The sequence below is a fragment of the Neovison vison genome, chromosome 7 (assembly GCF_020171115.1).
Source record: "Neovison vison isolate M4711 chromosome 7, ASM_NN_V1, whole genome shotgun sequence".
Taxonomy (NCBI): Eukaryota; Metazoa; Chordata; class Mammalia; order Carnivora; family Mustelidae; genus Neogale; species Neogale vison.
Genome location: NC_058097.1, coordinates 50,016,735 through 50,039,268, shown reverse-complemented (window position 1 = coordinate 50,039,268; position 22,534 = coordinate 50,016,735). Strand labels below are relative to the sequence as shown.

General features: G+C 49.9%; 2 protein-coding genes and 3 non-coding genes across 6 annotated transcripts; all 5 read right to left on the bottom strand.

The window, feature by feature from the left end:
- Nucleotides 1–1,480: 1,480 nt before the first annotated feature.
- Nucleotides 1,481–7,191, bottom strand: LOC122911774 (Friend virus susceptibility protein 1-like). 2 transcript variants are annotated; one of them, XM_044256785.1, is made up of 4 exons: nt 7,030–7,191; nt 5,239–5,282; nt 3,572–3,615; nt 1,481–3,201 (listed from the first exon to the last, which is right to left on the bottom strand). In XM_044256785.1, exon 4 carries the CDS (start codon nt 3,140–3,142, stop codon nt 2,267–2,269), a length of 876 nt encoding a protein of 291 aa, XP_044112720.1. In that variant the 5' UTR covers nt 3,143–3,201; nt 3,572–3,615; nt 5,239–5,282; nt 7,030–7,191; the 3' UTR covers nt 1,481–2,266. The 2 variants fall into 2 exon arrangements, with proteins under 2 accessions (XP_044112720.1, XP_044112718.1); XM_044256783.1 differs by lacking the exon at nt 7,030–7,191 and having other exon boundaries at nt 5,239–7,023.
- On the bottom strand, nt 3,267–3,358 carry LOC122914902. Its single transcript, XR_006385966.1, has one exon. It is a non-coding gene; the product is annotated as a small nucleolar RNA SNORD88 (small nucleolar RNA).
- On the bottom strand, nt 3,704–3,797 carry LOC122914903. Its single transcript, XR_006385967.1, has one exon. It is a non-coding gene; the product is annotated as a small nucleolar RNA SNORD88 (small nucleolar RNA).
- On the bottom strand, nt 5,365–5,455 carry LOC122914904. The gene has a single exon (XR_006385968.1). It is a non-coding gene; the product is annotated as a small nucleolar RNA SNORD88 (small nucleolar RNA).
- A 2,335-nt stretch (nt 7,192–9,526) lies between the features above and the next one.
- Nucleotides 9,527–13,554, bottom strand: LOC122911775 (outer dense fiber protein 4-like). The gene is made up of 5 exons (XM_044256786.1): nt 13,235–13,554; nt 12,508–12,785; nt 11,791–11,937; nt 9,909–10,040; nt 9,527–9,594 (listed from the first exon to the last, which is right to left on the bottom strand). Exons 1-5 carry the CDS (start codon nt 13,552–13,554, stop codon nt 9,527–9,529), a joined length of 945 nt encoding a protein of 314 aa, XP_044112721.1.
- Nucleotides 13,555–22,534: the final 8,980 nt, after the last annotated feature.

Sequence of the window (22,534 nt, the reverse complement as noted above, 5' to 3'; positions counted from 1 at the left end):
ACGGAGACTCACATTGGAGCCTATGTGCATGTGTCCCTGTGACACATTTCTATGCATACACGTGTGTGCTGGTGCATGTGGGGCTGCTGTGTATGGGTGTGTTCCTGTGTCTCCATACAAGCTGGGGAGTATATGCTACATCAGTACACATGGGGCTACGGGTTTGTAGGTGTGCACCTGCTCAGGGCGCCCCTGCACAGGTCACACACCTTGTGGAGACAGGGCTCCTGGGAGCCAATCTGGCTCTGGTGACCCTTGCAGGCTCTCGGGGCAGTAGGGACTGGTGTCACCTTTTCCCCCAACTTCTGCGCGAGGTGGGTCAGGCCTGCAGTGTAGCAGGAGAGCCTTCTGGCAGTGCCAGGTCCAGAGCCGTGGGCAAGCTTGAGGTGAGCTGAGTGACCAGCCTCTGCTCCCACCTCGCTTGGCAGAGCCCAGAACCCCAATTCATCAGACCCCACAACCCTGGCCATTAACCTCCTGGGAACCAGCACAGCAGGTCGGGCTGGAACATCACTCAGGGCTGCTGCGCAATAGTGGAGGGCGGGATCTGAAGCAGCATCCATTGGCTGCCACGTGGCTAAATGAAATAAAGTGGAACGTTCCAGCCCCGGCTGCACTGGCTACAGCTTGGGGTCTCTGGCCAGGCCTGGCTGGTCAGAGTAGGTAGGGCTCCCCTCATTGCAAGCACAGCTTGTGACAGCATTAAGACTCAAGCTGCCCTGCACACCTGCTAGTGAACAGCAGGCTCGTTCATGTGTTCCCACACCTAACCGCTCAACCTGCAAGGGGAGGTGCACGCTCCCACTGCGTGCCAAGTGCAGAGTGGCCTGAATGTGTAGCACCAGCCCCCCCCAGCCATACCCCTAGCGTGTGGCACCGATGGTCACGCCTGTGTTGTCCGTGGGGAGCCCAGTGTGCAGGTGCCCATCAGTTAGGGTAGCTAGAGGTGGTCAGAGATGGGGGGGGGGGCACCATCTACTCCTAGCCACCAGGACCCCAAACTTCTACCTGGTGGGGAATAAGGCCCAGGGCCCTCAGACTGGGGCCAGCAGCCCTGGAGTCTGTACAACTTAGAAAAGCTCGAGATCATCTTCTTTCACACCCATCCCTGGGTGGGGGCTCAGCTCTATTGATGTCCACACCTCCCTGCCCATCACTGGCCCTGGAGGTACGGAGCCATCACAGGGCTGCAGTGTCTTCATGAGCTTCCGGGGGGAGAGCTGGTGGTGGTGGTGGGGAGAAGCATCTTCTTGCTTAGAGATTTGGACCTGAAGTTCTAGCAGGTTCCCCTACCCTGTTCTGAGTGACTCCAGTAGGGGCCCAGCCTTCTCAGCATACTGGGATGGCCCAAGGAGATGGGGGGGGGGGCGCGGGCTTTCCTAGGGCTACAGTGCAAGACCTTACCCTCACCCAGGAGGGTTCTGGATTCCCACCAGGACCATGCCACAACCCTGCTCAGACACCAAGGTCCACACACAGCAATGCTCACGCTATTTAATGAGTCCCATGTGCCCAGTGTGGCCTGCCAGGATGGCTGGCTGTCCTCACAAAGCTGTGATTCTTGGCCCCAACATCTTTAATCCAGATGTGACCAACACTGGCCAGAGGTCATACATCTACCTAATGGGACTGGCAGCTGCTTCTCCAGGTGAGCAAACAGCAGAGGTCCACTTTAAATGGGAAAGGAATTGCAAAACAGTAATAAAAAAGTCTTAAGGGAAAAAAAATTCCAAGAGAAAGGAGCATCCCTAAAATCAAAATGTACATGCTTTAAATCATTAGGTAAAAACACTGTATTTAAAAATACCTTAAAAAAGGTACAAACTTCAAGGTGCTTTCACATCAATGGGCTGTGGGGTCTCCCCACTTGGCCTGTAGTGCTTAGGGGGCCCATGTGGCCAAGGAGTGGGTGCCTGCCCACCCACTGTGCCAATCGGGCTGAAATGTAACGGATAAAAGGGAACAGGTCATGCCCCAGGGGAATGAGGCACCTAGGGCCACCGGCTGGCTCACCTGCCTCCACTGCTCTGGCTGGTGACACCTGTGGGGTGGCTGGGGGCAAGGACAGTCCCCTCTTCTGGGAACCTCAAATACAGTAACAGTGCGGCCTGCCGTGGGGAGGCTGGAGAACAGGCAGACGGCCCATCCCTCAGTCTACGATGTGGGGTGGGGGGGTTTGCGGTGGGTAGGTGGAGCCAGAGTGTGTTTCCCCTGGAATCCAGCCTCCCTCTGCCATGGAGTCCCACTGAAAACGTGGCTGGGAGGCCTAGTCATGGTGCACAGGCACAGGCGGCTCCTCCCCACAGGCCTGGTCTGAGTAGGGGGGAGGTGGGGGCTGCTCATCCCCCAGCATGTAGGCTGGGTGGCTGCGGCTACGCTTGGCCTCTTTGATGTACAGCTCCAGGAGCACCTTGGTGGGCTGCTTGTCCACCCTCTCTTTGGGCACGCCATGGCTCAGCAGCCAGCCCATGAGGTCTTTGCGGGTCGGGTTGGGCCCCAACATGAGCTTGGCACGGCCTGGCTGGCTCTGACGCCAGAGCAGGCCCACGTCAGCGATGGTCTGGATCTCCATCACCGCCTCCAGCACCGTCATGCCCTTGACCAGCAGGCTGACCAGCGAGAGCCGCAGCTCCGAGGGTGCGGCTGTTAGCAGGCGCCGCTGGAGGCCCTGCGTGAAGGGCACGTCCTCAGGTGCGGGCATTAGCCCCTGCTCGCCTGCGGGAGGCGAGGACGGCTCGCGGTAGATCCAGTCCAGCATGCCCAGCTCACGTACCAGCTGGATGCCCTCCTCCATGGTGGTCCAGGGTCGAAAGGGCAGCTCGGTAGCCTCGAAGTGCAGGAAGGATTCCCAGCGCTGGCGCCAGGCCAGCAGCAGCCAGGTGAGCAGTGACTTGCATCCACCCCGCAGGGTCTTACAGCGGTAGTTGAAGATGGCATCGCTGGTCAGGTCGCCCAGCAGGGCCAGCTCTCCAGAATTCAGGGACAGGGCCGGGCCCCCCTGGTCATACACACGCAGGATCCAGGTGATCATGAGCTCATTGGGGTTCTGCTTGAAGCGCCGTGAGATGGCCAGGAGCTCGGTGTACGTGTAGTAACGGTCCCCCCGCCTTATCTGGGTGAGTGCCAGTGCTCTCTCAGCCATGGTCACAGCTGTCCCCTGCAGGTAACAGCAGGAAGCCCGGAGGGGTGCCACCACAGGACCTTTATGGAAGGACAGAGGTCATCAATGGGAAATTAGCCACACCCTCCAGCACCTCCCTGGAGTGGGACCCCTCAGATCCCCAGGTGTCAAAGGTCCCGGGGGAGCACTGTGTCCTCAGGGGAGGTCAGAGCCCAGTGCTGAACATCACGGGGGTCCCAAGCACAGTCCCTGCAAAAAGCCCTGGCAGTCAGCATCACTGCAACCTCTCCTGTACCCACCTCCTCCTGCCACCTCCCCACATAGGCACACTGTAAGGATCAAGTGACTCCAGAGCTCAGCATTTGCTTTTACAGGATGAGCATCATCTACAGATCTTACAACAATAAGTTATCATGGTATTAATAATGAGAGACTCTCTTCTGTTCTTACCAAGCACAGGGATGGTGTGGCTGTTTGATTCCTGGAGGAACCACCTGCAGACGGGAAGGGGTCAGGGAGGAAAGAGCGGGTCAGTGGGGCACAGGACAGCCATGGCCCTCCATCCCTCCCTCTCCAGAGTGGGGGCCCCTCAGATCCTGCCGGGTGTCAAAGGTCCCAGGGGGGCACCTTGTCCTCAGGGGAGGTCAGAGCCCAGTGCTGGGCATCATGGGGGCCCTGGTACCCTTTGTCACCTCCTCACTCAGGTCGCAGAGCCACCTGCCTCCAGTCCTAAGGTGGTTGGGGGGTGGTGGGGATGACAGACAAGAGCTCATCCAGGTGGGACAAATGACTGATACGTGCCCATTGAGGCACCAAGGAGCAAACCCCCATCACGTGCCTTTTGATGCCATATTTCCCCCCACACCAATGCAACTGACTACAGCATGCCCCCACCCCCGCACTGCCCCACCCAGGGGTGCTTCTCCTCCTGGAAAACAGAGATTTGCCTGACAGACCCATGGGGGGATGGAGGCCTCCCTCCTGTGTTCAACTCCAAGGAGCCCCCACTGGAAACACCCCATGTCTGCTGTCTGTACCTCACGTTCCTCACCCTGCCCCGCACCTCTTCCAAAGCCTCCAGTTCTGTTCTCATCTCCCCTCACCTGTCCTTGCTGAAAAAATGGAAACTTCCTACTCCACTTTCCCAGAAATTCCCTCTCAGCGGCAATGAATGCTCTGCAGAAGGACACCCTAGGCGAAGAGCCCTGGTCCTCAGATACTCGTGATCTGAAATCTGAGCTCACTTATCACAAAAAGTAGCTTCTTCTCCCTGAAGTGCTGTCAGAAGAGTGGAAACCTCCAAGGACACCAGAACACACTTGCAGTTCTGTTCCCAACAGAAAAGAGCGTCCTAGAGCCAAGAACACTTGTTTCTTTTCTGATAACAGGTCTCTACACCCATTTTAGGATTTAGCTTCTTGAAACACTTGAGCAACATTCTCCAGATAAAGGGTCCCTTTAGACAATGGTTACTGTGTATATCAAGGGTAACTTTAATAACTGTAGCAGCTTATAGGTAAAGGATTCTGGGGAAGCTAAGCTCTGCTTCAAAGTACAAGGTATTCAATCTACAAAACCCTCAGTATTAACAGTGATAAATGTTGCCAGCTTGTTTCTTTTGTTCTGCTGACTTTGCAAATTAGATTTCTGGTTAGCCCCTTTCTTTGAAACCCATATATAGGTTTATGTTTTCTTCCATAATCCATGTATTCTCCATCTAATTCAACCCCTACCTTTGAAGATGGGAAACATCACTGCTACCCTCTCCCCCTGCCCTCTCCCCAACTGCAAAGAGGACTCAAGCCCATATGTTCCTCAAGTGTGGTGCCTACTTGACAGACTTAGAAACTGAGGCTCAGGAGACCAATCACTTGTCTAGCTCTCCAAGCCCATGAACAGCAGAGCTGGGATTTGGACACAGCCCATTCTGACTACACTTCCACGGCTATAAATGAACAGGGATTTGCATGAGGATTTGCATCCCCAGCACAAACGCTGGCCCATAAATACATGTCCACACAGAGAGATGTGAAGTGAAGTCACTCCAAATGAAGGTATTTTAGATTTGGGGGTGGGGGGGAACAGGTGGGCCAGGGAGTGGAAGCAAAGGTTCTCACCAAGATGAGGTTGTAGTGGGTGGTCCCTCAGCTTGAAGATATACCTGTAACACAGAAAGGACATAGGGAGGGTGGAGGAAGAAACAGTCTTGGGGCAGGGGTGGTGGTCCAGAGACATCCAAACCAGGGCCTTTCAGATCCCCAGGTGTCAAAGGTCCTGGGGGGCACTGCATCCTCAGGGGTGATAGGAGCCCAGTGCTGGACATCATGGGAGCCCTGGTCCCCAAGGCAACCACATCCCAAGGCCACTTACCTTCAGGAACAGAGGCCAGATTAACTGCACTCAAGAGACTGGGAAACACAAAACCCATCAGGAATGTATGAAAGCCCTCAACTCTCCCTATGGAGACACACCATACCCCACTTCCCCAGTGTCACAGGTCCACAGGGGACTGTCCTCAAACCCACTACATGGAGAAACCCCAGTGTCTATCAGCCCTTGCCCCGTTATACAGATTTTCAGCATTGGCTCTACTTGCTAGTACCCGAAGCAATGAAAGCTGCTAGGGTACACATCCATCCTTTGGAAGAACCTATTGGGAGATAAAGGAGGGAGTTATTCTAGAAAAAAAAACAAAATACAAGAAACAAAAAACAAAACCCCTAAGATATAAGCAGCATATGCAATGACCAGAGACCCTTTACTGCAACCATTCTGGAATAAATCCGCTGAGGAAGACATTTTGGAGACGACTTTGAAACCACAAATACAATATAAAGTGTTAACTATTTTCGATAAAATTAAAAACGTGCCTTCAAAACACAAGGAAAGCAAACATGGCAAAACGTTACAACTTAAACTTTGGTGGCATTCCCACCAGCCTGAGGATTTTAATGATAAAAAGTGAAGCAGAATACATCGGACAACAGCGACAGAGGGCGCACCAGTGATGGAGGAGAAAAATCCTTTCACTTGTGGGGCGGCCACTGTTAGGATCAAGTCAATGATTTTCCAGGTGGTTGCCCAAAGGGAGAAGAAACTCAGGATTTCTGGTGGGTCCTGGTGGGGAGACAGATGATCAGCCACCTGCCACGGGGCTGGGTCTTCTCCGGAATCAGGAAACCAATGGATGTCCAAGACCCCAAGGACCAATGAGCCCAAAAGTTACATTTCACGAGACTGATGCATGGAGTGAACACAAAACTCCTGATACCTGGACGGACCGTGTCAGAATGATTCGTGAGGGTAAACAAAGGCCCCACTTGCTTACTCCTAAAACCACACCTACATGGTTCTCAGAAACAACCCAGTAATTCATTTCGAGACTCTGCTCCGCCTCATTCCTTAGAAATCCTCCCCCAATAAACTTTGTGCTAGGCTGTACAAAATGTCAGCCATGTGCAATCGAAAAAACAGCGACTGCCTAAGGAAAACAAATGTAGCTAACACAGGGGTGGAAAACCTAAGAAAAACTCAGGGTCACACGCGCTCCCCAGCCCTCCCCGCCCCCCCCAAGATTAGTGGACAAGATGGCGGAGCCCTGCAACGTGGGAAAGAGATGGCGCAGCCAGACTGCGGTACAAAGGCACACTAGCTCTGGGAGTCTTCGTTCGCTCCGGCGGCAAGAGACCTCCCCACCCTGAGCGCCCTTTGCAAAGTGTGCCCGACCCGCAAAGAACCCTAGGCTCGCCTCGGAACGCGCACTGGGGTCTCACAGGGACTCAGACCCCTTTCACGCGACGACCTGGCCGCCTCGCCGCAGCCCTTGGGCACCTTCTCACAGAAGCGACCCAGATCCCAAAGCCCAAACGCGAGAACGGAATGAAGCCAAAAGGGTAAGAACATCTCACCCGGCCCTCAGCCTCTCGAAAGCGTGCGCGGTGCCCTCGCGTCCCGCTTTATAGTGCGCGCCGCTCGCCGGGTCCACCGCGCGCGCCAGCCCGGGCTCCGCCCCGAGGCGTCCAGCACACGCACCGGTGTCGGAAAACCAACTTTGGTGCTTGGGAAAGCGAATAATGCCTATTCTCGCAAAATCTTCCTGAACAGACAACAGAATGTTGTCCCTGGAGTCGGAGAAAAGGAGAAGTGGGATATCGGGCCCCGTTATCCTGTCAGGAGAGTCAGGCAATTCTGAAGACAGTACCAAAGGCGGGCTGAAAAGGGGCAGGACCCCGAATGCGGCCGGAGAAGGACCGCGAGGCAACTGGAATTGCCAGCGGGGCAGGGGCGCCAGCCCTGGGCGCAAGGGGCGGGGCCCACCCAGACGAAGTCCGAGCGCAGGGCGGGGGCGGGGCCGGCGCGGAGATTGACAAGGACGTTCTGGGGCGGTGCTTGCGTGGCGCAGAATGAGAGGCTGGTCCTGAGCTGCGAAAGGAGGGGTTGGTCTTTGGACACCCGGCTGGAAGCCTGGACGCTGGGGGCCTGGAATCCTGGGCTGAGTGAGGGCCGGATCCCCTGCCCTCAACTCCCCACCCCCAGTCTAGATGATCTAAGACCTGGGGGCTTGGATTCTTCGTAGGGTTGGAGCTCTAGGGAGTGTCTTTCAACTGACAATGATTGTAAACATTTTTTTCTTTTCAAAGATAAAAAAATGAAACTTTCCGCTTCAAACCCAACCCACTCACCAGAGTCGCCACTGTCGATGTGGTGTAGACTTTTTACATTATGGCTGTACACACGCATACAAGTATTGTGGGTAATGATGTTTCCCGCCCCTCCTCCACTCTTTCCCATAAATAGTCCCCCTGCCCATCAGTACATATAGAGTGACCTCATTCCTTAAACAGAGGCAAAGTATTCCCTTCTGGAGTGGAACACACATGGTCTCCCTTGTCATTTGGATTGTTTTCTTCCCGTGAAGTTTATGGTCTGAAGTAAAAGAGACTTACACCCTCCTGTTAAGAAAATGAGACATTCCCTTCACTGGATTTTGCCTCACTCAGAATAGAGCAAAGCCCTCACTGTGGCTCACAAAGGCCAGAGTGAACTGTCTCCTGTTCCCCCTCTGCCCCTTCCCCCCCCTACCTTGCTCAGGGCTTCCCTAGTCTTCTTGGAGCCTGCCAAGGATGGACATTTGTACCTCAGGACCTTTGCACTTGTTGTTCCCTCTGTCAGGAATCCTTTCCCTCAGTCTATCCCTATGGCTCCCCTTTCTTCAGTCATGTGTCTGCTCAGATGTCACCTTGGCAAGGAGACCCCACCCCTTCCCAGAACTGTCTCTCTTCCCCTCTTTTATTTTTCCTCATAACACTTATCCCTAACATATCTCTTTGTGGGCATATATTTTTTGCCTCTCTGCCAAAATGTCAAGTCATAAAAATAAAGGATTTGTGGCTGGTTTGATCACTGCTATCGATCCAGTGTCTGCCACATAGTTGAAGCTCAATTTACATTAAAGATGAAGATAATTTGAGAACCTTTTGTGGGAGAGAAGTGGCAGGATTATTTTAGTAACCCTTAAAGAACACAAACTATGGACTAGGTGTTATGTTGAATTCTATCTAAGTTGAAGTACTATCATTACCCCCATTTTACAGATGAGGAAACAGACCCAGATGGTTCAATACCTGGGCACAGGTCACAGAGCTAATAAGTGGCAGAGCCTACCCTCAACCCTTCTAGCTTAACCACTGTGGGAAAGGGAAGTAGAGGGGTCCCCCTGGTTGAGACCCTGCAGAGGGACCCAGGCAATGAAATAAAATCTGTACTTGAGTTTCAACCCTGCCCCTGCTCAGCAAATGACTCTGAGAGCAAAAATATGTCGCATCGAACAACCTTAAAGATAGGTATACACATAAATAGACAATTTTTTTTGTCTGTGTTGGGGGACGGTTAGGGAAGAAGAGGAGGTCACAATGGGGGATGCTGGGGAAAGCAGGAGGCAAAGTGTGGGTGCAGAGAGAATTGGCTTCAGAAGGGGCACATTACTGGCGTTCATGAAAGTAAAAGATAAAGCCTTGAGAGCCTGTAGAGACTCAGCTATCCAACAAATATTGATCGGCATCATCTGTATGTATGCCAGGAACTGTTGGCTCAGTCTATTTGTTGACCTTGTGCCTTGCATCTCTTTCTCCTGAGTTCCTTCCCTTACCTGTCCCTCTACCCCAGAGGGCCCAAGGAGAGGGGCATTTCTACAGGACACTTAACAATGTACCGAGCTAGGAGAATATTCTGGGCAAGAAATACAGATTGTTTAGATATACTAATTATTAATCTGAGTGGGGGGGATTCAGAGAGGACTGAAAAGGGCAAAACTCTCAGAGGGGTGGAGGGCTTGAGAGCCGGTTGTCAGGTACTTGGCAGAGAGCCATGGAGACAGGCCTGGAGAGGTGGAGTCATTCCCCCGTCCTAAGTCCAGATGGCCTGGAGCGCCAGGATGGACCAGAAATTCATGTAGTTGAGATAGGAAAAGAAGCCTGGAGAAGGAAGAGAGCAGAGAGGGTGAGAAGCAGAGTTCACAGCCCACCCCTGACCCCAACTCCCTCCCCAAGCCCAGTCATACCCCTACCCTGTCCCAAATCCATTCCCAAATCCAAACCCAACCCCATCCCCACATCCAGCCCTATGCCCACACATTCCCACCCTCATCTCCCCCATCCTGTCTCCCACCACAGTCCCATCTTATCTAGCCCTATCCACTATCCATCCTCATCCCAAGCTCTATCCCACTCAGCCCCTGTCTGTCTTCCTGAAAACCCATGCCCAAACCCAACCCCACTGGAACCCAGACCAGTCATCAGGAAGACAAAGACGCCGATCCATGCCAGGTAGAAGCTGAGCCCCAGCTTGTAAGTCATGCCTTCCTGCAAGTACTCCCTGGCCTGCAGCAGGTAGAACAGGACACCCAAGATGATGCTGGTCCCTGCACGAGTACAGGTGTTAGGAAGCTGGGCATCAGGTGTGTGCAGAACCCCGCCCATAGTTGTGCAGCTGCCTAGCCCTTGATCAGTATTGTCCCACTTTCTGCTGCCTCCCTGTACCTCTGTGCACAGGTGGGAAACCAGGCTCCTGACCTTGTCATGGTAGAGTACATTGGAAGCACAAGTCTTCAACCAGGCCATGGTGGTGTCTAAAACCACAGACTTTGGAGCCAACAGACCAGAGCTCTTGTCCTGCATCTCCCTCCCACCTCATCTCTCCCACCACTTCATCTCTCTGAGCCTCATTTCCCTCCTCTGTAAAGCAGGCATAATCATAGGACTCATCTCCTTGGACTATCATGAGTTGTTGAGATTGGCACATTTCCTGATACACAGTGAGCCCAGAATTGAGCTCAATTATTATCATTGTATTGTGTCTTTAATTTTGGGCTTCTGAAGGAGGGGACAAGAAACCCATTCATTCTGAATATTTCAACTTTTAAAATTTGGGTAGTGAAGGCTTGGGTAATTTTTTCCTTTATGTTATTGAAAGATAATATAGGAGGTGTTTTCCATTTAATTAAAAGGAATGGGCAGAATTTTTTTTTGTAGAAAAATGTCTTATATAAATGACACAAAACTAAGGTGTTTTATACCCTTTGTACCTTATATTTCAACAATTGGGAAGAGCTGCTGAACAAATTGGATAAATACTTCTTGCACACAAGGCAACAGGAAGTTCGAGTGTTGCTTATTCTTGACTTTGCTATCACTCTCCAAGAATGTTTTCCTGATACAAATAAAAGTTGTGGTCAATTACTACAAATAACAGGAACGTAATATCCTTCATTTCCAAATTGAAGTGCCGCCCCACCTCCTTTTAAAAAGTGTATTTGGCATGCAAGTGGGAAACTAGACCCTTCTCCTCCTTTTTTCTTCTTTTTAAACTAGACTATTCTAATCAGAGTATCAATTTTGAGTTATTTGTGTCAGGTGGGAGGATTGTCATGGTTAAGGACTTGGGCAAAGTTAAATATCTACCATCAAGTAGCAACATATTCTAATTCAGTCCTCAGTATACCTCCATGTGGTGGGAAATTTTATCCCCATCCTACAGATGAGAAAATTGTGGCTCAGAAAGATTAAGTAGCTTGAACACAATTACAGAGCAGGCGGTGGTGGGGAGATAGGATTTGGGATGGGAGTTGGAACTATAAATGGCTAATTGGGTAGAGGTTGACGTTTGTGTGATAAGGATGGAGGATGAGGTTGGGGATGGGTTGTGGTTGAGTTTGAAACTGAGGTTCATGGGTGATAGGGTTGGGTTGAATTTGGAATGAGTGTCGAGGAGGGTTAGGTATGGGGTTGGGTTGGGTGTTGAGATTTGGAAAGGGATTGGGGATGGGAATGGGGATGGTTTGGAGATTGAAAAGTAGATAGGATTGGAATGCGGTTTGGGATGGGGATCGGTACCCCCAAGGGGGAAATGGGTGAGTTTGAAATTTGTTGGTGATAGAGATGGGAGGCAAAGTGGAAGCTGGTATTGGTGCTAGAGATGGGGTTGTATTGGAAGTTCATATTTTTTTATGGGCATGGATTGGAGATTTGGAGGCACATAGGACTGGGATTAGTGATAAAAGGGAAGATGGGGATGGGATTGGAATGTGGTGGGGAGGGGATTGGATATCATGATGGGCACCAGACAAGGTACTTCTCGCCTTGGTTCCTGAGGGAAAAATCTTAGTGCCGTGCCTGCCAGGAGGCTGATGATGACGTTGGAGAAGTCCAGCACGGGCAAGTTGGAGCTGGTGAAGAAGATGATGTTTATGAGTAAAATGCAGAGGCAGAAGCTGGCGATGCTGGCGAGGAGGAGAGAGGCCCAGGCAAAGTCCAGCAAATCTGGGGAAGGAAGAAAACCAGGAACACTGAAAGAGGCACTCGGTCCCTGAGCATGGTGGAGAGGGTCCCCAGTGAAGGTGGGAATATTCATGAACACTCTCCCTTGCAGATTCTTCATCTTCATTTTAACAAAATTGAAATTGTTCTCTAGAGAAGAGATACTAAGGCAGATAGATGCCTGTAGCACAGAGGGCACACCTCTGGGTCAATGAGAATAGGTTCTTGGGCAGGGAGAGGGGAGATGAGCATTGAGGAACCAGCTCTGTGATGAGGGCAGATTCCATGGGGTGCAAAGCCTCAGGATAATGTGTAAGATCCTAGGGTTATAAGGACTTTGAAGTTGGGCATCATGGAGGTGAAGATGAGCACAGGGCAATGGGGATGGTCCTGAGGCAGTGGGGACCATTGGGGGAGGGGAAGGGATGACTATCCAAGGGGTAATGAGAACTATTAAGAGAAGGGAAGACTAACCCAGGGCAGTGAGGACCATCCCAGGGAAGGCAGAGAAGGGTCCCTGGGACAAAGAGGAGAGATAAGTCCCAAGAATGGTGAGTATAGAACAGGCCTTACAAGCATTCTGGTCGTACTCATGTAGGCAGGAGATGTCCGGGCACTGCACAAAGAGGACAGTGTTGATGGGGATGGTCAAGAAGCCATCAGGGTGCTCAGGAGGTCTGAGTGGCACCTGGAAGTGGATCCAGGGCTGGCCCAGAGAGATGAGACCGATGATCATCATGCCAACCAGGCTTAGTGCCAGACTCAGTTGACGGCTGATCTTCTTGGCTCCATGCAGCAGCCGCCAGCCCATGGGCAGCTGTGAATGGCTGTGTCTACCCCTGTTCTGAAACCTGTAGCAGATTGCCCACCACCAGTGTCAGCCCTGAGTCCAGCCACCCAGCCCAGCCACCCCAGGTCCAGCTGCCAGACCCTGTCCCAACCAGTCTACCCTTCAGACTTTCTTTTCTCTATGTCCATCCTCCATGCCCTGTATCCCCCAGGTCCTGCCTTTAGAACCTGCTGACCCACGTTCAGCCTCTAGGTTCCCTTACCTCCAGATCTAGCTTCCAAACCGTGCCACCCCCACACTCCATTCCTAGGTTGAATCAATCACAGGTCCAGCCTTTATGCCAAGCCCCACCCACAGCCAACCTTCTGATTCAGCCTCCTGCCACACCTGGGCCCATCCTCCAGCCTCCAGTATACTAGTTTTAGTTCTGCTTCCTCTCCTTTGCATGCTCTCCTTTCCCCAGAATTCTAGCCCAGAACCTGGCCCGCTGCCTGGACCCCTGCCTCTCACCTGTCAGCATTGATCTCTTTGGATCTGCTTGCCTGTGTGCTCTGGATATTATTTTCTAGAGTACTTTGGTTGGATTGGGTGTTGTCCACAGAACCTTTGAAACTCTCCTGGGAGGGCCAGATGACTGATTCAACGCTTTTGATACTGACTGTGGGGCTGTGGGTAATTGAAGGGGGGACATCGACTTTAGCCCTGACTGGCGGTGTGAGGCCTTGAATACTTGAGTGAGAACTCCAGCGTCTTGGCCAGTGGCTATTGCTACTAGCTTGACTTCTGCTGTGGGTATCTGACTCTATATTAGTCAGGGAGTTGGTAGTCATTAACAGAGAATTTTGAATGTTGAAGTAGTGAGTTTGGAAATTGGGTGGAACATCTTGGGTGCTGAAGTGATGACTGTAGCTAACTGATGGTGCATCTTGGACACTGACCCGGTGACTGCTAAGAGTGGCTGGTGTGTCCTTAGTACTGACACGACGACTGTGGGTGACAGATGGTGTGTCTTGGGTATCGGCCCAGAGACTGTTGACTAATGGAGGTTCTTGGGTGCTGACCTGGCGATTGTGGATAACGGGCAAGGGTTCTTGGATGCTGACCTGATGCCTGTAGGGAATGGGCCGAGAGTCTTGGGTGTTGACCTGGCGACTGTGGAGAATGGATGGAGAGGTTGGGGTCTCCTTTTGGGTATTACTGGGAGCTGCTGGAAGGACATCTGGCTGGGTGCTCTTGTCGTGAGGTTGGGGCCTCTGGGACATGTGGAAATGGAAGGCAAAGCCAGTCCCCAGGTGAATTAAACAGCCTGCCAACTGCTTCAGCCCCTCCTTCCAGGCACCTTCATGTCCACCTAGGAGTCTCTTGGTCTCTTTTCTAGATTCAGGCTCTGTCCTTTGTGGTTTGGATCTCTCTGACCCTCCTTCTGTGTTCTCTGGTCTCTCCTGCTATCTAGGGGCAGGCCTCAGGCCTTCAGTCTGGCCTACAGCTGGGGGGAAGGGGAGGTTCCATGACAGTTGGAGAGATTCCAGGAGGTTAGGACGTTGGCCATGGATTCATGCTCTAACCTGTGTGAGTGACAGGGGGACTGGACTGGGGCTAGGTCAGGGTGGGGTCCATGTGGGGTATGGGCGGAGTCAGGGTTGGGTCAAGAAGAGGTCATGCCTGGGTTTGAGAGATGTCAGGACTGGGCATGGATGGAGTGGCAGTGGGGAGGGAGTGACCAGTCAGAGCAGAATCAGAGAGGGGCCAGAGTAGGGTCAGGGCTGGGCAGGGCTGAGCCAGACCTGGTGCCCCTGAGGTCAGTTCTTAAATTTCTGGAGGGTGTGAGATCTGAATCTTAAGCCCCTCCTCCTATCTGCCCCTACTCCACCCCATTTCCAGGGGGTCTGAACCAATTTCCTCCTTGTATTCCCTTTTCCAGTTCAGTGTCCCTCCTAGCTCTCTTTCTCCTCTGTCTCTGTCTCTCTTCATCTTTTCCTGAGGCCTTGGGGACCAAGAGGAGGTTGGACCCATTCCCTGCCCTCAGAGACCTGCAGCCCAGGCTTGGGAGGGGAGGCAGAACAGCCACAGCTTGAGAAGGGCTCAAAAGTGGTCAGTGGAAATGCAGGAACTCCAAGTATGTGCAGCCTTTCCAGTCAGGAATGGTGATATTGCAAACTTCCGTTTCCCTTATCCTTCCTTTAGGCTTTTGTGGTAGCCTTTTGGAAAAAAGAAAGAGGAAGGAAGGAAGAAAAAAAATGCACAGACTTTTATGTCTTTAATTACATGAATATCAAACTCCTCTGTGTCTTGTTTTCCTCATTTGTCCAAGGAGATAATGGTATTTCAGAGAGTTGTCTTAAGGATAAAATGGGTTGGGGCGCCTGGGTGGCTCAATCGTTAAGCGTCTGCCTTCTACTGAGGTCCTGATGATTGAACCCCATATCAGGCTCCCCAGGGAGCCTGCTTCTTCCTCTCCAGCTTCCCCATGCTTGTGTTCCCTCTCTCACTATCTCTCTGTCATAAATAAAATATTTTTAAAAAGAAAAGGATGAAGTGGATTAAGAACATGTAAAAGCACCTAGAACCAATCGTAATCAAAACCTGTTGGGTTTTTTACACTTCGCAGATACTGATTTCGACTCACTAAGTTATTTTCTCCATTCCCCAAGCTCCTTCCCAAGTCCTAGACCCGTATACCCAACTTCCTCTGAAATCCACACTGAGAGGTGCCTCAGAAGGACAGGAAGGAATTACTACAACTAGATACCATGAATGTCCCCACCAGCTCATTTATTCTCACATTCCATCATTACCTTTTTCATTAAGCAAATAGCAAAGGGTCTATACCAGCTGATGAGGGGTCAGTGGGAAGCAGAAGATATTTGTTGCTGACCCTCAGTGAGATCCATTGGAGAAGACTGGTAGGGAAAAAAAGTAGTGGGATAAGGGGAATCACAAGTCTGTGACAGCAGTGAAGAAAAGTTGCATGTTGCACGGTGGGAGCATTTGGTGTGTGGCTTTGTCCAAGAATTGAGGCTTGGCTAGGCTGGACAGCTCAGGAAAGGAGATGCGGAAGGAGTGGCATGGGAGGGTGGTTAGGGCATTTTGGGCACAGGTGGAAGAAGAGTACAACAGGCAGAAGGAGCAGCCTGAACTGTGTGTGGAGGTGCTGAGGTAGAGAAGCTCTCAGTGTGAAAGGGACTCTGTGAATCTAGTGTGGCTGGACATAAGTGAGCAAGAGAGGTGGGGCAGGAGTCCCTGCCAGTCGGGAAGGTTGACAGGATCACAGGGGCTTGGTGGATGTAGGGTATAGATGACACCATGGATCTCGGCCTCGTGAACATGCTTTGGAGCCTGTGTTGTAGCTGTGTGTGTCCTGGATTGAGATTTGTGACAGGGCCTAGATAAGGGGATGAGGTTGAGAGCAGAGATGGAGCTGGGGTTTGGGGACCAGGAACTGGAGGACGGGGTTGGAGACAAAACAAGTATGTTTGGGCTTCAAACAGGGTTGTGGATGGGGGCCAAGTTGGGTATTAGGGTTAGAGATGAGAATGAGGATGCATTTAGAATCAGGGACAGGGCTGAGGTGGGAATTGGGGTTTGGGTGGGGGTGGGGAGATGGCTGTGGGAGGAAGGGGATTGATAATGAGGTAAAAGGCAAGGTTTGGGTTGGGGTGGAGATGTGGCCATCGTCAGAAATGGAGACGAGCACACAGCAGTGGTTTGCAGGTGGATCCTAGCCCCCAGAAATCTCTTCTTTCCCAGCCAACGTGGTCTCTTCCTGGGACGAGGACCGCAAGTTCATCCTGCGGGGCTGGTCTCTTGTCTTCAGTGTCCTTGCAACCCTGATGGTGCTCAGTGTGGCGGATGGACGTCTGGTCTACTTGCAGGGCTCTTTTACAGGCTACCTGGGCATCTGGACAGACTGCAGGAGGTACAAGTGTGCCAACCTGGGCCAAGTCACTGGTCAGTAGGCACCTGGGCAGGCTATGGGATATTTGAGGGAGGGGGTGTATCAGGACGTTATTTTGGGGCAGGAATCTCTGGGAAATCTCTTTGGATATTCTTAGGAATGTTTAGAATTCTTGGGAGGGTCTCCGGAGATTCCCTAAAGGCATTGTGAAGGAGTCTTCTGGAGTTGTATATGACTTTTGAGGAAACAGGGAAACAAGACTGTCCTACTGGATAGGAAGAGCATCACAATTGACAGAAAACCAATCTGTCTCATGATTAGATGGCTAAAGACACCATCATTTTCTCCCTCACTTTAAAAAAAATCTATTTATTTGAGAGAGAGAGAGAGTGCAGGGGGTAGGGGCAGAGGGAGATGGGGAAGGAGACAGAGTCCCAAGCAGACTCTGCATTGAGCCTGTGGTAGGGCTTGATCTCAGGACCTGAAGATCCTGACCTGAGCCGAAACCAAGAGTCAGATGTTCAATAGCTACCCCCTTCCCTCATTTTTTAAAATAGTGTTTTTTTAAAAAGATGGTTAAAGAGGGGTGCCTGGGTGGCTCAGTGGGTTAAAGCCTCTGCTTTCGGCTCAGGTCGTGATCCCGGGATCCTGGGATCGAGCCCCACATCAGGCTCTCTGCTCAGTAGGGAGCCTACTTCCCTTCCTCTCTCTCTGCCTGCTTGTGATCTCTGTCTGTCAAACAAATAAATAAAATCTTAAAAAAAAAAGATGGTTAAAGAAAGATGATTTCCAGCTCCTTCAGAAACATCTTGCTTCCTTGTAGGTCTCTGTGTGTTTCCAGCACTTATGAGCACTGCAACAGGAGGCAGCCCAGAACCTGGAGCCAGAGTGCCTGGGTTTGGATCCTGGCTCAACCATTTGTTGGCTGGGTGATCTTCGGCAACTTCTTTGGCCTCTCTGTGGCTCAGTTTCCTCATTTCTAAAATGGTAGTGGTAGCAGTCCCTATTATTGCATTGTTAGAAGAATTAGGAAGTTAAAACAGTGCCTGGTACATATTAAGTGCTACACCAGCATTAGCTATTATTATTATAAGGGATTTTTTTTTCATCCAATGCACCTACCTTCATTTCAGGTCTCAAATAAGTTTATGAAACTTCCAGAACACTGTGCGGTATTAATCTTATTTATTTTGGATATTTCTTTTTTGTATACCTCCCAAACTCAAGTTGGTGTAAGTAAGACAAACATGATTTCAAGTTATAGAAAAGTATAGAGGCCTAGATCTATCCCAGGTTCAGGTACTGCTGTATCCAGGCGCTTAAAGGGTGTCATTAGGGAATCTGTCTCTTGCCACCCCTCTGTGAAAGCTTCCTCTGTGTTGGGCCTCAGGCAAGCACTGCCTGGACAGTGGCAGTGGGGACCATGAGCAGCACTCAGATTCTCTCCTTTCTGTGAGCAACCATGGGAGAAAGAGAATAAGTTATCTTCCATATCCCTCAAGCAAAGATCTCAGGATTAGCACTGAGGGGATCATATTTACTTCTCTGGGATTTCTCACTCCTCCCTGCACCAGTTGCTGTGGTCAGGAAGAAGTCATGCTGTGAATGGCTGAGTCTAGATCAGATGCTTTTCTTACAAGTCAATAGAGGGGCCATTTCTGTCAGAAGCACAAGGACCAAAGGTGGACAGAGAGTTCCTTAAAACAAAGTCAAGTTTCTATACCTTAAAAAAAGCCCTCATAACCTATATGTTATGTCTTTATACCAACCATAGTATAGTTGGTTGCTGTTGCCAGAAGAATAGGAATGGATGCTGGGCAAGCAAAAAAAAAAAAAAAAGGTTCACAAATTTCTCCCATATTGATGATAATTTATTGGAACTTAATTACCTTGGGGGTAAATTCCCAAGAGCAGAATAGCAGTCCTTCAGAAGAGCTGAGAAGACTTTGTAAGACTTTGATACACATTCCCTAAAATTTAAGTTACTTTTATTTCAACAGGCAATATATTTACACAGATTAACATTTTAACAAGTTCAAGAGTCTCCCTCACATTTCTGTCCCCCATTCCACCCATTCCCCTTCTGGGGGCAACCTGTGCTACTAAGCCATTTTTAAGATCCTGTGTGTTCTTCTAGTCTTATTTTCTGCACACATGAGAAAATAGCTATGTTTATATACAGTATGTATAAACATCTACACATACACACATAAACACCCACACATATGTCTCTCTATATATTGCATATATTTATCACTTAAAAACACACAAGGTGGTATTACAGATCTCTTTTTATTTTTTAAAAAAATTTTTAAAAAGATTTTATTTATTTATCAGATAGAGATCACAAGTAGGCAGAGAGGCAGGCAGAGGAGGCGGGTGTGGGGGGGAAGCGAGCTCCCTGCTGAGCACAGAGCCCAATGTGGGGCTCGATCCCAGGACCCTGGGATCATGACCTGAGCCTAAGGCAGAGGCTTTACCCCACTGAGCCAACCAGGTGCCTCTACAGATCTCTTTTTAAAAGTAAATCATCATTTATTGAATGCTAAGAATGTATAATCCTTTATGGTTGGTATAAAGACATAACATATAGGTTATGAGGGCTTTTTTTAAGGTATAGAAACTTGGAATTTTTTAAAAGATTATTTATTTATTTGACACAGAGAGAGAGATCACAAGTAGGTAGACAGGCAGGCAGAGAGAGAGGAGGAAGCAGGCTCCCTGCTGAGCAGAGAGCCTGATGTGGGGCTTGATTCCAGGACGCTGGGATCATGACCTGACCCTGTCACTTCCTGTTGGCGAACCGGAGAAGAACGAGGCACAAACAAGTCAGCTGCAAGAGAAAGGGAGCAGGGGGCAACAGTAGAAAAGACTGTTGCCCCAAACAATTCCTCAGTCTTGCTTTTATTAGATAGAAACAGTAACCAACAGAAGGGCCGAAGAAGGCCAAACGTTAGTCATATGCCTTGTAGATAAACAAGAAGGAGGGCAAAATAGGTTTGTACAAGCAGTATAAAGTTTATAGTTGAACAAGCACATTCAAAGGACTTATCTAAGTAGCCACAGGTGCTCTCCGGGAGGAAAGGGGAGATAACGGAAAAATGAAGCAGGTGGCGTTCCACCCTGAGCAAGCCAGGGCATCCCCAGCGGCTCAGCTTCAAGGCCGTATATCGTCCTCTCCCCCAGAGGCCTGTTGCCAGTATGTGTTTTTCTTAAGGCTATATCTAAATGTGCTTGGTAACTAGTAAAATTTCCCATGGGTTATATTTTAAGTAATACATTGTTCTGAGGGGCAGTTGCATGACCCAAAGGCAGAGGCTTTAACCCACTGAGCCACCCAGGCACTCCAGAAACTCAGAATTTTTACGCTCTAATTTCCCCACCTTTGCCTCTGAGATTTTACCACTTGCTTCTCAGCTTTGGGGAGTTCTTCTCCCTCTAGATTTTTGGCAGAAATTCAATAGTGGTTGTGTGTGTGTGTGTCTGTGATTTTAATATGGGGTTTGCAGAGAGAATTGAATCCTGTGCTCCTTGCCAACCTATGGAAAGAATCTGAATTTGTCAGGAGTCTTTGAGATCATAAGTAACAGAAACTCTAACTTGAAATAGCTTGAGTGAAGGAATTTATGGTCTTATTTAAATGAAAAAGAGTGGGAGTAGGAATGCTTTCAGGCATGGCTGAATTCAAGAGTCCAAGTGATAGCATTAGACATTACTACCTGTCTGTTTCTTGGCTACTTGAATTGGCTTCACTCTCAAGACTCCACATGGTGGTAAGTCAGGATCTAGTTAGAAAAATAGATAATTCTAGATGCTTCAGAGGGTAGTTAATATAGAGACAGAAGAAAGGGAGGTGGTAGTATTACCAGAGCCTGGAAGCTGGAGCCATATTGAAGGCATAGACTCATGGTAGGATTTGCTTAGAGGTGACTAGAATCATAGGGGGGGAAATGCAGTTACTGCTAAAGACACCAGCTGAGGGGGTGGGGTGGGGAGAGGGAAATAAATACATTGGCCTGTCCTCTTCTTCCAGAGCCAGTCTTCCACTGTGCTGCGCATTAGCCAAACATGCTAAGCCAGTGAGCAAAGGAAGCTCAGAAATGCACTCCTTGCAGTAAAGAACAGGGAAGGGTGGGGAGTGGATCTGAGAGCAGACAGACAAACTGGCAGAACTACTAACAATGTGGCCTCAAGTCTGGCAGGAAAAAAAAAACCCACAAAAAGTTTCTGCAAAAGTCTTGTGTGGTGGGTCACATGAGCACCCCAAATCAAATACAGCAGCCAGAGCAATGCAATGCATTGATCAGCTTATAAGTGGGGCTGAGAGCGGTGAATGGACCTTGAAGCTTACACCACAAACGTCTACTTCTGACCAAACACAGGTGCTCCATTCTCTTGGGTGACAAGAGCCAGGGACTTGAATGTCATCTCAACTCTCTTTCTCCTGTCCTCCTGTCTGGTTCCCTTTCTTAGTTTTACTCTATCATATCTTAAGCACCCAGGAGACTGGGTCTAAGGCTCAGGCAGCCCCAGGCTTATAATCCTCTTGACTAAAAGAAAGAGTTTTTGACAGCTTCAATTAGAAAAAGTCCCAGGGGATAACTGTGTGGCTCAGTCGGTTAAGGGTCTGCCTTTGGTTCAGGTCATAATCCTAAGATCCTGGGATCAAGCCCAGCATTGAGCTCCTTGCTCAGTGGGGAGTCTGCTTCTCCCTCTGCCTGCCATTCCCCCTGGTTGTGCTCTTTCTCTCTCTCTTCCTCAAATAAATAAACAAGATCTTTAAAAAAAAAAACAAAGAAAAAAAAAACCCAGAGCAGAGCTTGGTTGGTTGGCTTTGGTCATGTGCCCATCTTTAGGCCAATCACCATGGCCTGAGGTATAGGGCACTGTGATTGGCTCGGCCAGGGTCATGAGTATCTCTGTGGCCCGGGGAAGGCAAGGTATGTCATGAGAAGTCCTCAACCAGGATTTTGTGATTGACCCCCAGAGCACTCTTGTTATTCTGTATATATGACCAAGCTTTTACTTTCTGGTTATGTGATATTCAGTTTGCCAGAAGCAAAGCAGATGGAGTCTTAGGTTATTTGGCTGTAACAGTCTTGCACTGTTCATAAGTAGGCAAAGTAGGGAAGAGTGAAAAGGAGATGCAATTCTCAGAAGGGGCAAAATTTTTGTTCTGAAATGTATATTGGATAAATAGCAACTTAAACTGAGTGTGATTATGTTTTAGGGTATTTGGAAGTTTTTCTTGTGTGTACATATCTGTGTATGCTCTAAGGGTCAAGGTAGGTGATTTGGAGAATATCTGTGGGGGACTCTGGGATGTGAATGGGGATAATATTTGGGAGGTTCTGGGAGTGTAAATGGGATCCCTAGGGGACCTTGGGATGTAAGTGGGAGAGACTATAGCAGAAGTAGGGGGACTTTGGAGACTAGGGATGACTAAAGTGTTTTGAATAATTTTGAGGGTGCTACTGGGGGTGTCAGGTTACAATACTGAGGGTATTAATGTGAGTTGCTGTGGGATGCCTTTGGGGGTGTCTGTGGGGATGACTCTAGAAATGACTGAGATGATTCTGTGGGGTGACTTTGAGGCTGTGAGTGGGAGTGACTCAGGAGTCATCTGTGGGGTCATCTTGGAAGTATTGGTGGAGTTGATTATGAAGGTTCTGGGGTTGACTTTGGGGTCGGTGGGGGGTGATTTGGGACAATTTTGAGGGTGTAATTGGGGCTGATTTTGACTACACAGGTGCCTAGGGTGACTTTATGAGAGTCATTTTGGGGTTTCTAGGAAGGTACATAGGTGATGGGATTGTGGGTAAAGCTGAGGAGGTCTGTTGCCAAACTTTGGGGGTGTTCATTGGGCCGCTGCTGGGGATGGCAGTGGGATGAGATTGAAAGGTGACCTTGAAGAG